General features: G+C 37.9%; 1 protein-coding gene across 1 annotated transcript in view; it reads right to left on the minus strand.

Moving 5' to 3' along the window:
- Positions 1 to 13,628, minus strand: part of LOC125459226 (mucin-2-like) — a 119,990-nt gene that overhangs the window by 73,866 nt on the left and 32,496 nt on the right. The window contains exons 16-29 of the mRNA XM_059652219.1: positions 12,850 to 13,105; positions 12,701 to 12,753; positions 12,097 to 12,197; positions 9,342 to 9,493; positions 8,299 to 8,437; positions 7,818 to 7,928; positions 7,538 to 7,717; positions 7,160 to 7,399; positions 6,916 to 7,072; positions 5,993 to 6,121; positions 4,433 to 4,574; positions 4,022 to 4,065; positions 3,721 to 3,921; positions 151 to 201 (exon numbers count right to left, since the gene is read on the minus strand). Of these exons, the coding sequence (XP_059508202.1) occupies positions 151 to 201; positions 3,721 to 3,921; positions 4,022 to 4,065; positions 4,433 to 4,574; positions 5,993 to 6,121; positions 6,916 to 7,072; positions 7,160 to 7,399; positions 7,538 to 7,717; positions 7,818 to 7,928; positions 8,299 to 8,437; positions 9,342 to 9,493; positions 12,097 to 12,197; positions 12,701 to 12,753; positions 12,850 to 13,105 (1,956 nt within the window). The remainder of the gene's footprint in view (positions 1 to 150; positions 202 to 3,720; positions 3,922 to 4,021; positions 4,066 to 4,432; positions 4,575 to 5,992; positions 6,122 to 6,915; positions 7,073 to 7,159; positions 7,400 to 7,537; positions 7,718 to 7,817; positions 7,929 to 8,298; positions 8,438 to 9,341; positions 9,494 to 12,096; positions 12,198 to 12,700; positions 12,754 to 12,849; positions 13,106 to 13,628) is intronic.

Consider the following 13,628-nt stretch of genomic DNA (forward strand, 5'->3'; position numbering starts at 1 on the left):
TCCTGCTGATGCTTTTTGCTATGTTTTCCTCAAAAAACAGACAGATGTAACACCACTGGAGATAGTTTTGCTCAAACATGTGCAGTGATATATCTATGTTAATTATTATGGAAATGTTTCACATTACAAATAATTTTAGAGCTTACTTACTGCTGATTGTTTTGCTGGTTGTGGGGATAGATGAAGTTGCTGTCTTAATCGCTGAAGACAAAAAAAAATTTAAAATACAGATAATATCAGTTTTATCACTGAAGAATAAACAATAGCTCAGTTGCTAAGTGAGGGTTGTGAAATATTACACCCTTATGAGCACATTGGTTGAGATTAATTGTTTTAACAAAAATGCATTTGATAATCTGCCTGAACGTTCCATGTTAATCTCTTGATAACTATCAGGTTTGCTTGTGCATGCAAAGGGCAGAGGGTAAAGATATGACAAGACAAAAGCAATGGACATTTGATAGCATGCCATCAACCTGCTATTTTGATAAACTAAGTTCATCTTCATAATGATGCCTATCTCTGTCTTAGCCTTAGCAATATTGCTTCAAAAACCCGCAGCTGATCTTTCATACTCAACTCTTTCAACACTTTACAGGCTGAACTCCAAACTTCTTTTCTTTGTAAAATTGAAATCATTTAAGAAATAGCCAAGGGGGTACAATAAAACTCATTTATCTACCCTGACTAGACGACTATTGGCATTTCTTCTGGCAAAGTTTTGATTTTAAAGTTTTCATCCTTTGTTCAAATCAATCCATTGCTTGTCCCTTCCCTCGTATTTTTGTTCTGTGCTAAATCAATGCATGTAATTCTTATTTTGGATTCAAATGTTCAGTTCATTGTCAGATATTTTATGATTCCATCTGTTATCAATAGTACTCAGCATGTTAGGAGGCTGAATAGTAAACGCAGATGCCTTGAGCAGCCTCCTGCTGGCAGATGCACCACCAATGATGCTGGCACAGAGACAGTCCATTCTGGATTTAAACTTTCTGGACACCTTTCCAGTCACCGCTGACAATATCAGACTGTTGAGGCTAGAAGATCTAGTCCTGGCAAAACTAAACCAGCTGAGGATGATAGGGGAAATAAAAGGGCCACCACAACCAGAATGAAATCTTTCTGGACCCAGTGAGACCAGATCACCAGAAAGGACGGCATTTGTTTTGAGGTGAAAGAATGATTGTCCAAAGCATAGACTGTCACCAGATACTGGTTGAACTCTGGAGTATAAAATGAAGATGTCAGCAAGAAGTTATGTCTGGTGGCCTAAATTGGATGCAAATATCGCCAGTTTGATGGGGCAATGCCCAGAGTGTGAACAAGGACAAAAATTACTACCAGCAGCCCCCCCCCCAACACTCATGGGAATGGCTGGGTAAACCCTGGACTCAGTTACATGCCAACTTTGCCGGCCCTTTCAAAAGCACAATGTTCTTTGTCATTGTGGATGCCCACTCAAAGTGGTTGTATGTGCATAGAGTTCATTCGTCAAACACAGGGACTGTTGATAGAAAAGTAACGAGTATCTCTTACACTAAAAGGGCCCTGAGAAGAGTTGCTTACTGACAAAAGGACATCATTTACCAGCAGGGTATTTGAGCATTTCCTAATGTTTAATGGCATCAGGCATTATAAGGATGGCTCCATACCATCCATTGTCCAATGGTCTGGCAGTAAGACGAGTCCAAACTTTGAAGGGAAGCTTAAAGAACCAGCCTACAGCTTCACTGAATACCAAAATGTCCTGGTTGCTATTTGATTATTGGACCAGCCCTCATGCAACTCCAGGGATAGCTCCAGCAGAGTAGCTCATGGGGAGAAGACTCCACATCAGGTTAAATCTGATCGGACCTTGGTAGGGGTGGCATGAACCAGCATCAGAAATGTAAGTGCTGGACAGAAGACTACTGCGAGAAATGCACTTTATTTTCGGGGACGAAGTTTGATGCTGAAACCACAGAAATGGCCCTGCATGAATAAGAGGCAAGGTTGACACAAAATCAGGTCCTGTGACTTATAAAATTTGGGTAGGTGAGGTAGTCCTAAACAAGCATGTGGACCACATGAAAGTTGAAAACTCACAAACAGGGCAGTGGTAAAACATACCTCGCCCCTCAGAATAGCCGGAAAGGCTGTCAGAACCCATGTCAAGTATTGAAGAAATGGATGGCATGATGTCTCAGTGGTTAGTACTGCTGCCTCAGTGCCAGGGACCCAGGTTCAATTCCACCCTCTGGCAACTGTCTGTGTAGAATTTTCACTTTGTCCCTATGTCAACGTGGGTTTCCTTCAGGTGTTCTCACAGTCCAGAGTTATGCAGGTTAAGTGGATTGGCCATGCTAAATTGCCCACAGTGTCCAGGGATATGCAGGCTGGGTGGATTAGCCATGCAAATGCGATAGGGTTGGGAGGAAGGTCTGGGTGGGATGTTCGTCAGAGGTTTGGTGTGGGCATGATGGGTCAAATGGCTTGCTTCCATATTGTTGGGATTCTTTGAAACCTCGGAGTCTGAGATGGACATGGCGGATGTCATAGCATCAGTGTCTTTACTGCCTGAAGAAGAAGATGAATTTCTTCCAAGATGCTCCAGACACAACAGGTGGGCTACATACACCCTGCCTGTATCTGAGGCTGAGTCAGAGAAACCAGACCTCATGCAAAAACGCCCCAGGAGACGCTAGAAGAAAAGAAACAGGCATACGTCCCCGGACTTAGATGGAGAAGAATGTAGCAGTTGGAACAAGGTCAGCCAGGTGGACCCACACAATGTGAGTTCCCCGATTGGCGCTGTTAACCTGGTCCAATCAGGGAGCCCTAGCTGACAGTTATAAACAGGAGTGTCAGAAGTTCTATTCACTCAGAGCTGGTTCTGAGGGACTAGATCAGCGTCAAGGACTTTCCACGTGTAAATAAAGGGTAATTTGGTGATGGAATACCAGCCTCTGTGTAGTTATTTCAGATGGGTTTCTGGGGAGTACAGTCAGAGCCTTGGGAAAGTGATGATGATTAAGGAGAGTTGGGTGTCATTAGCATGTATGTAGAACTTGCCTTTGGATGCTTTAGGGTTACATGTTGTTTTGAAGAAGGAGAGGGCTGAGTAAAACTCTTTCGAGGATTCTGGTGGTAATGATCTAGGGATGGGAAGCCATTGTGGAAGGTTTTCATGTTGGAAGTTGGAAAAAATGTAATGTTAGGAATTCAGCCATGGAAACCTTGGGAGAAAACTGACTAAGGGAAGGGGAAGGATTTGATACAGAAAGCAACACGTGGTCTCAATATTAGGGACAAAATAAGTCATGAATTCTTCACACCTACTATTTAAGGTGAGGTCAAGAAGGCAAAATGTTTTTCGGGGGAAGTTAAGAGTGGACAAAAATGTGCTGTTGGTTGTCTTTGCAGTCCAAAATTATCTTGAAGTCATGAGCAGATTTAGCAACGGAAAGATCTGACAGTGATTGTTTTCATCCAAATAGATCTGATGATGAATGGCTAAATTGTTTGTGCTTGATTGTGCTTTTATGTGTTCATATTGTCAGCAATCCACCAATCAAACAAATCCAGATTTTTAATCTGTAGCATGATAAATCAGTGAATTTATCAATTATTAATTGAAGAAGGCAGAGTTGTTGAACATTATAAGGACATACACCTGTATTCTATTTCCCACTTTGAGCAGTTTGATTACTAATCAAAAAATGAACAGAAAAATGTTACCTGTACTGGCTGTGATTGAAAATGGAGAAACAGTCAGCGGTGTTGTTGGGGTGGTATTAATTGGCACACAAGGCCTTATTATTCTAATAATTGTTCCATTGTCAGCACAATATGCCAGGATGCAATCTCCTAACCCATCTGTTATGTTGTAGATAACTTCATTTGGATGGTACACTGTGCCATTGTATATACAGACACAAGCTATAAAGAAAGAAAACGTAGGGTGATGTGAAAATTCATATTTTGTCTTAAAATACATGATTAATTTACATTGTAGCTGAACAATGAAATTAATACTTACCACTGCTGTCGTTCATGCATTTAATACCTTCTGGCGTGCACAAGCTGAAAAAAAAATCCTTGATTTTAAAAGAGTTAAGCATCATGGAAGTGAATAGAAATCCTTTCATTTGAAACTCATAAGGCATATTTTCATATCTTTTGGAAACTACAAAGCATTTTAAACCTAATCAATTCATTTGAAATGCAATCACCATTGCTAGGTAAATAAAATTAATATGCTAGCAATCTTTCTGAAATGGTGCTAACCATCAAAATTTTGACAAAAATGTTGGTAAAAGTCACTTATACTGAACTTCAATCTGGCACTAAAAAAGTCAATGGTTGGAATGGGATTTCCACCCACAAATGTTTGATTCAGAATTCATAATTCTGAGATTATTGAAAATGCAAATAAAAGAATAATAAGTACCATTTCTCACAGTTGTTTGTGGTTTCAACAGTTTCGTTAATTTCGTAATATTTTCCATTTTCATAACAGCCACACTGAGCGACACACTGTTTTGTATGTTCATCATAGATGGGTGTATTATCTGGACATTTGGGGTAACACCCTAAAAAAAATTTAAAAAGTAATTGTTTTTTCATGCTATTGAATAAAAAGAACAAATTAAATTGGTACTGTTGAGCAAATCTATTTCAGATTAACCAGGTTATTGTTTTTATACTTACTTATATTGGTTTTAGAATAAATCTAGTTGTGTATAAAAGCACTTGAAATGGTGATGGCAGTTGTGCACTAAATTCAAGATTGCAAACATCCCCTATGAGCACCTAAATGACACTGTGAACACTGTCATTGAAATTGATTTGAAGCTACCCCACCATTGGAAGCTAGAAATAGCGAGTCACTTACCTGGTTTGAACTTAACATTTCCCCATCATTTCTAATAGTATTAGATAGGGTCACTTCCAGCAAGTGAGGTACCTGGGTAAACATGTCAGAACCTCCCTAACAGTATCTTACTCACAGCTTTCCAGCCATGAGTAAGAGCAAGTCAGCAGCTGATCAGAAGGACAAAAATGCTTTCCGGGTAGGACAAAAACATTCCACTGTGCTTCCAGAGAAGTAGAAGCACTCCATCATGTCCCACAAAGAATGTTCAATCACCCTTGGCCCAGACATCTCCAACAACAGCAACAATTGAGACCTTCTTGAAATACCCATTGTTATACCTGGAAGCCCCTCTTTACCCCATTACCCTTCCATTCTCGTTCTACACAGGAATTTATTCAGCAGCATTGCAATTAAGTTGAGGAGTTCAGGTATGTCAGACCTGAAATTTAGGATATCAGATACATTATTTGCTTGTTCTAGCTGCTTCAATACCCAGGATAAATTCAACATCATTAAGTCGATTCTGAAAGCAACAAATAGCCTTAAAATAAACCCAGTTAAGACTAGATGCTAACTTTCAGAATTCTAGCTACTGGCAGCAAACTCAGACTAACAATCTCATGTTATGCATGACCGGCAGACAAATCTTCTGAGTTGTTGCAGACAATTGAAAATTAACCTGAAGCTAATAAAACAGTACTAAACCCGCTGTGAGGTAATACTGGTACACAGTTGGGCAGTTATATGGTTTTGAAAATTTCTCACTCTGCTTCAGTGTTACTTAGTCAGAATTGTGTTGGGAAGAGATGTGCACATAAAGATTTCTGGTTGATTCAATGCCAGACTCTGTACAGCTAGTGCCAATGTACCAATATCAGTGCAGCAAGACACACCAGTTTCTGTAAATTACTATTCCCACTGTTGTAACTGTTTTGGCTTTTGGCAGTTCAGCAGTGTCTTTACTTTCATTTGCATTAGACTGAAAACTATAATACTGAAACACTTTGTGATGTATTCCTGAATAAAAAAAACTTTAAACAATATAATTAGTAGTTGTTGCTGTTGATGGGATAAAAAACAGCAAAATATTGTCGTGTAGTATGAAACTTCTTGTAAAATCAAAAGACTGTTTACCTTCTAACTGGAATGTGGTGTTGCAGAGGCCAAGTGGATTTAGGCACGATTTAAAGCAGGGGAATCCACAAGGGTAATAATGCCATTCACACATTTCAGGAGAAGGGTTGTAGAAACTACAGTACATAGCTGAAACAGCAGAAAATAGATATTCATTACGTAATAGTTGATCTAAAGATTTTCTGCATACTTCAAGATTTAATACTTTATACAACTATTCTCTGGTATATTAGTAACATTTTCTCTTCCCCTTCACCACATTCTCCCCTCCCCCAGTAACTTTCTCTACCAATCTTTTGTTGTTCCTTCTGTGTTTATTTTTGTCATTTTTAAAATTGATCTTTTCATTCATTAGGCATCCTTCTGTATTTCTATTCTGGTATTAATGACCATCCCTCATGTTCACATTTCTATCTTTACATTGATTGCTTGTCCCTAGGCATCTTCCTATTGATAGTATTTGTTGGTGAATCATCAGAAGTGATCATTAATATGCATAAAAAATTGGGAGCAAAGATCCACCTTATTAAGTGATCCAATTCTACAATTTGACAATCAGTTAAAATGATGTGTTATCTATGACAACTCATAAATATGTAAAAAAAATTTAACTAATAGTGTGGTAATTTTTTTCAGAAATATATGATGCATGTTAGTTTTGTTTAGTGACAAGTTGTTGTACAATGTCACCGCTGGACACATGGAGATTTGTGGATACCAAAACACCACCAAACTCATCAGATGTGGAATATCAGGGACTCAGTGCCGACATTTAAGCTAGGACCTTAAGACAGTGAATTTTCAGACTGCCAGGTGACATTGTAATCAAACAAGAACAATAAAAAGAACACATACAGACCTCCAGTAAATATTAAATTTTAAAAGCTTGAACACTTTGTATGTTAATGTTGCCATAAACTTACGACAAATTTCAGGGGTCCTCCAGTCAATGCACACCCCAGTTTCATTGCAGGCGAAAGCATATGCTGCTACAGCAGTGCAAAAACACTCACAGTCTCCACCACTGTCACAAGAACATGAATCATGGACACAGGTGTCATAAAATGGATTTGGATCAACCTGTTGATAAAATAGGTTACTAAATATATAAATATTTAAAATATGATATCATATGAGGAAATTTTAAAAATGAGAAAGTTACACAACCATTTTGTGACAATTTGCAAAGATGTCACTTGTAATTATGGAGCATTGCTTCTGTGCCCAGCCTTTACGATGTGGTTTCTCAATGCAAGGATCATCATTGGGCACAACATCTGGGCAATTAGCAGTTAGCTTCCAGGAATTTCCAAACTCAGTTACATCAGCGACAACAGACTGGCTTCTTGTCATGAAGTCATTGTTGGCATTTCCGTCAAAATTGCCACATAAACCACAAATATAACCCTGAAATCACAGAGTAATAATCACTCATTCATTGAGATCAGTTCACTTTGTTTCCACTTAAAACCAGAGATATATTGATAATATTTTCAAAATATTGGGATAGATATTGTCTTCAGATTGTTGATAATTTAATCATACCTGGTAAGCGGGGCTCAGCTTAATAAAAACACTAGTCTTTTTGTCCCATATCAGAATCAACCCATTGTCAGCTTCCACAGTCAGATAAAGACCAAGAATACGGATAGTGAAAGGGATCTTTTTGTTTTCATTCCTCTGAATTATTTCATGCTTTCCTTCAGCTAGCTTCAATTCAAAATTCTGAATCAAGATATAAAAGGATTCAATATAAACAAATACAAACAAAATGCATTTACAAATAGTTAAATGTCAGCAAAATATTCTAATAAAAAGACACTACCTCAAAGAACAGTTTGATTGATTTAGAACATGTTGTTCCAGTTGTTCCACAGGGAACATTTTCTGTAATTATGCTGAAAGTGCCATTGGTAAGATTATCTCCACAGTAATCCTGAAAATAAATGCATAATATGATTATCTTGATAAATAATATTCATGATATTGCGCTACTAAAACAGCTTGCTGCCTTGAACGTAATGCAGATCCTCATGCAGTTCCTCATGTGATTTACGTTAATGCCATAAAATGGAAAATGAATGCACCCCATTGCACAATGGCAAGGATTTTCAAGCCTAAGCCACATTGCTGGGGTAAATTTAAGTTTTCTGATAAGTTAAAGAAAATTATTGAAAGAGTTACCTAAGGATATCTGAGGTATCTGATTCACTACAGACATCTGGAAATAAAATTACTAGCCCTCAGGCTCTTACACCATAGTTAAGGATATAACATATCCTAGAAAAAGATACAAGAAAACCTACCTGTGCAGCAACATATTCACAGTTCCCATCAAAGTTGTAGCGTTTGCCATCAAATGTGATGTAGTGACCACTCCCATATATTGTACATGCTCCAAAGCAGGGAATATTTGTGCAGTCCCAGCTGCCTTTCTGGCAAGTACTAAATAAATTAAAATGATTAGAGAACAAAATGCAGAAAACATCATCAATTATCAGAAAACATCAAAAGGATATTTATGATTTAAAAGAACTATTTTATTTAACTTCAACTTCCTTCATATTCAAGTTTGAGAAGCTAGTTAAAATTTGTTGTGTAGCTTCTATTCCGAATAGTCTTGGAGTCAGAATTTGTGCTAGTGGCCATCTCATGGTGTGCAATTAGTTAGCCTGTATTTTGCCGGAGATGTGAGCTGATTATAATGCGACAATAGAAGTTGATTGGCAGTTATCAACATTGAGCACATTGCAAAAAAGGTTAGTCATGCTTGTAACTACCAGATTTAAATCACTGTGCTGAGTTTAATGGGCAGTTAATGTGAAAATGCAGTAACTAGGCTCTCCTGTGGTGCAGAGGTAGTGTCCTTACCCTGGACTGGGAGGCCCAGGTTCGTGCCCCAGCTGTTCCAGAGGTGTATAATAACATTTCCGAACCAGTTGATTGGGAAAATCAGTTAAATTTTTAAACATTAAGTGAAGTAAATGGATTTAATTCACGGGGAGGCTAAGGGCAAGATACCTCTTCTGCATAGTTAACAGGGTGAGAAAAATGCCAATAAGTTGCTGGTTGATTTTCATTCAACAGCCATTTTTTTTTACATTGTATATCTTTTGACATTTCAGAAGTGAACAGCAGATAATATAAAAATATTACAGTACAATTATTGTGCAAGAAAAATAGGACAAAATATAAGGAATAAAGGATTGACAGAATATCTAATTTTAAGCATATATCATGTGTTATTAACCTGTAATTTTAGTGGCTCAGATTTACAAAAGGTTTAGAAACAGTTAACATTTTGATATGTTTTAATAACTATAGATTTGAATTGCAGTTATAAAATTACCAAGTGTTACAATCAACTGAGATCCTGCTTCCAGCTGGATAATGAAAATTATTGTGCACACAGGGGCAATTGTCTTCAACAACACAACTTCCATTTCTGTCATCCAGCATCCCCTCAGGACAAACACAGCCTGACACGCACTTCTCACTGTACTGTGGAAACCAGGAAAGATAGGTTTTAGACTGAAAATTAATAACAGAGAAAAGTGAATTGTTATCTCAATTCTAAAAATTTACTGTATTAATTGTCTGGTAGTTATCTTTAACTTGCGACTGTATAGTAAAGTAGGCAATATCAGATGGGCTATCAATCAAACTCCCTTCCCAACATTCCTCTCCCCGTAACTCTGGAAGAGAGTTAAGAAGAAGCATGTCAAACATTATTCATTTGGCCCTTCCAATAGTTAATATTCTTTATCCTTTTCAGAATAACTTTTTTCGGTCCTAACTGCGTACATGATCTTCCATTTGGTAGCTTCCATTTGGATATGTAGAATTATATCTGTGAAGTGAAAGAGTATATGACTGTAAGGCATAACTCATTTCTTTCCTCACGACAAGAGTGTTAACAATACCGGAATTTTAAGGAAGACGAATAAAGTCCATCTTTGTTGATTGATGAAATAACATCGCCTTCTTATCATACACGTTGATTATTCTTTTTCTTCAGAATTATGTCAATTATCTCCTGCTCCAGTTAGACTGGTTGCCTCATTTGCTTATCCTGGAAACTTATTTCACAACTCTTAATGCTTTGAGTGAAAAATGTTCTTCCTCCCAACTTCCAAAATTTTAACATGTTTCTTAGAACCTGAGCCTGTCATCATAGAAAACAGCCCTTTGTAATCATTCTGTCAGAGCTGGATGCCTTGTGTTTTCAGAGTGGGACAACCTTGTAACTAAGGAAGCAAGACTACTTTAAACTGAGCTAAAGCTGGACCATTCTCCAACGTTTCACTTGTCAATACTCCTAAATAATTCTAACACTTGAAGGCTAAAGTTCCATATATTTCAGTGGACTTTTTAACATGCTTTCTTGTGATGACAAACCTGTCTTCACTGACATTCAACTGGATGGTATATGTGTTGAGTTTCAAAAAGCTAATTTTCAAATTACTTTCGTACACACAGAAGAAGCAGGGATATGACTCAAGATCTCACAACTGCTGCCCAGCTGCACTTCCCTTCTGCAATCACAAACTCCTCAGCTCCCTGAGGTTTCCCTTATTGGCAGCCAAGCATTCTCCAGACCACTCAATATTTGACCACTGAGTCAGGGTAAGCTGCATGGGGTGCAGTGCCTGGAAAATCATTTCATATGACTGCCCATAGACCATGTTACAACTCATCAAGAATATGGAGCGTTCCTGATCCTCCTTCTGTTGGACATAATTTCTTCCTCCCATTCCTCCTACAGACCAAGGGATAGCCTTAAAAGATTCCCATCCCTATGCTTTCTCTTGCTGATCCCTACAAAATCTCCAAAAGTAGCAGAGCAGCCACTCTGCTTAGGCAAAGTCCTCGAAGAATTACCAGAATAAATATTGATAGAATGATGGTTATATCTTTACAAAGTACTCCAAACATCTTCCAAACTTCTCCCAGAACCTCTCGTCAATGCAATATAATCAGTTGACCTCATATTCCTGTTCAGCTGGCTATTGTTCGCAGAAGTTATCTACTATAGAACTAACTAAGAGTTTTTGGCACAGTGGCAATATCCCTGACTTTGAGTGGGGTCAAGTCCCATCAATTCCACAGATATGTCATATCACATCTGAATAGTTTGATTTTTAAAAATTCACTGAAACATGAGGCAATAAAATGACTCGCAGTTTCATTAATGAATGGTAGGAATCAGTTTAGTTACAATCGGAGTGTTAAATACCCTTACGCCAGCCCATGCACCTCGTATATTTTGCTAAGATGGCATTGTGCACCTAAAGGCCTAACCATGCATTGCAGCTCCCTACAGACCCCTGCTTGGCCAAGTCAGCGACGTTTTAGATTTAAAATATTGGCACAGAGATAGAGAAACTGATCCTTAATGTTTTATTTGCAATTTTTAAAATCCATTGAATGACAGTATTGTGCGATTAAAATGTTGTAAGTTAACGGGAGGCAGTCTCACTTCTACAGTGCATAGCCACATTAATTTAATTATCCTAACTCAACAGTCAGTTTGGTAGCAGAATCAAGTAAGGATTTGACTGCTCTAGCTGTGTGGGGTTAATATGGAAAATGCTTTGATATTATTTTCTAATTAATCTGTTCAGTAATGTTATCACACAGCCCTGGAACGGGTGGGCTATGAACTTGGGTTTCCTGGCTCAGAAGTAGGGGCAATAGTAGTGTGCTACAAGAACCCTCAAAAGTATTAATTTCTTTTTTTCCTATGTTTTAATCAACCCGTTCAGAGATGATATCACACACCTTTCGAGCAAGTGGGGTTTGAACTTAGGCCTCCTGGTCCAAAGGTAGAGGGGTTGCCACCATGCCACAAGAACCCTTAAAAAATTGTTTTCATGTGAAGTGCTCTTATTTTGTACAGCTGCATCATAATTAATTACTTTGGACTGTATTCTGAAGACTCAAATATTTAAGTAGAAGTGGACATTTGAGAATGGTTTAAAAAATTATTAATGCTAACTGATAAGAATGACTTTGTGATGTTTCTCTGCAATGGACCCTATGACATGTATATACATTAAAGAATTATGATAAATTATTATGAAAATGAAGCACAAGAAACTCACACAGTCCAGATTCTGGTTTCCACAAGTTCGGCGACACTCTGTCCCCGTTATGCCTGGCTCTGTAGTATTGCAACTTAAATAGATCTTGGGTGGAAAACATTCTGTGAACAGAAAGAAGAAAAGCTTGCATCTACATCATGTTCTTCATTACTATCAGACATCCTAAATCACTTTGTAGCCAATTAAGTACTTTTGGTGTGTGGACACGGTTATAACACAGGAAGAAGCCAAATTCTTCACAAATTGTTCAGCTCCTTCCAAAAAACAGGATTCTAATAAAGACCAGTTAATCTTCTTTTGTAATGTTGGTTGAGGGATAATCACAGGCCAGGAAAATTGGTTTCTCTTCCTTCAAATTGTGTCATGGGATCTCTTACATCTGCTTGAGAAGAAAAGGTTTGGCCTTGGTGGTATTTTATCCAAAAGGCTGCACCTCCAACAGTGTAGTGTTCCTTTAATACTGTGTGGGAGTTCCAGCCTTAATTTCTTTGTACTTATGGAATGGGGTTTCGACCTGATGTATTGCAACTCAGAAGTGAGTGTGTTACTGACTGTTATGGCTGACACATAAACAAATACAACTAAATTGGACAGCAAAACTTACTCTGTATTCTATGCAGTGATAAAATGCATTGCATTTTTCCATCTTGACACACACTGTAACAGATTAGTAAAAATATAAGGTCAAATTTTATAAGTATCTTTTAATCATAATTATAGTGCAAAATTACTACAGTGGCCACTTTAACTTACCAATGTGTATCTCCTTGATTAATCATCTCCCCAGCTTTCAAGAGGGTGCCCTGATAGAGGCATGGACATTCAGATGAGGGCACACATATGCCTTTTTCATTCATATACATTCCATCAGCGCAGCCACATCCATCCACTGGCACATGTTGGATTCCACATGTAATATCCTTCTCACTCAGAGAATGGCATGTGCGCTTGCAACTTTTCATATCATAGCTGTATATTAGTGTTGCAGGACAGGTCTTCACGTAAGAGTCTATTACAAATTTATTAAAACAAATAAGAAAATTCAATGATCTGAAAGGGCTACTCTGCCACAGCAACTTGCAGTAATATCTATTAATCCACACTGACTGTTAATTGACTTTCATTGAAGTCTTTGTGTGAGAATATAATCACATCTCAGAAGTACTCATTTTTAATTCAAATTATTATTATTTAAACTCAAAACTTGCATCAGACGTTATGCTAAATAGTGACTTGTACATACTAGTATTGCACTTGCTGACCTCCATTGGGTCTTAGTTCAGCAACAGCTAAATTCTAGAATTCCCATCCTTGCTTTCAAATGCCTTTCATGGCCTCACACCTGCCTATCTCTGTAAATGTCTCTGGCTCTATTATTCTCTGTATGGGTCCTTAAATCACTTTGCATCTCTACTACCCACGACACTTTTAAGATACCACCTTTTTTTCCTGATCTCTTCGACCGAATTTTTGGGCACCTGCCTTAACACCTACTTTAGTCTCTCGCTGTTGGATTTTGCTCACAATCTCCT

Source organism: Stegostoma tigrinum, chromosome 17 (assembly GCF_030684315.1).
Source record: "Stegostoma tigrinum isolate sSteTig4 chromosome 17, sSteTig4.hap1, whole genome shotgun sequence".
NCBI lineage: Eukaryota > Metazoa > Chordata > Chondrichthyes > Orectolobiformes > Stegostomatidae > Stegostoma > Stegostoma tigrinum.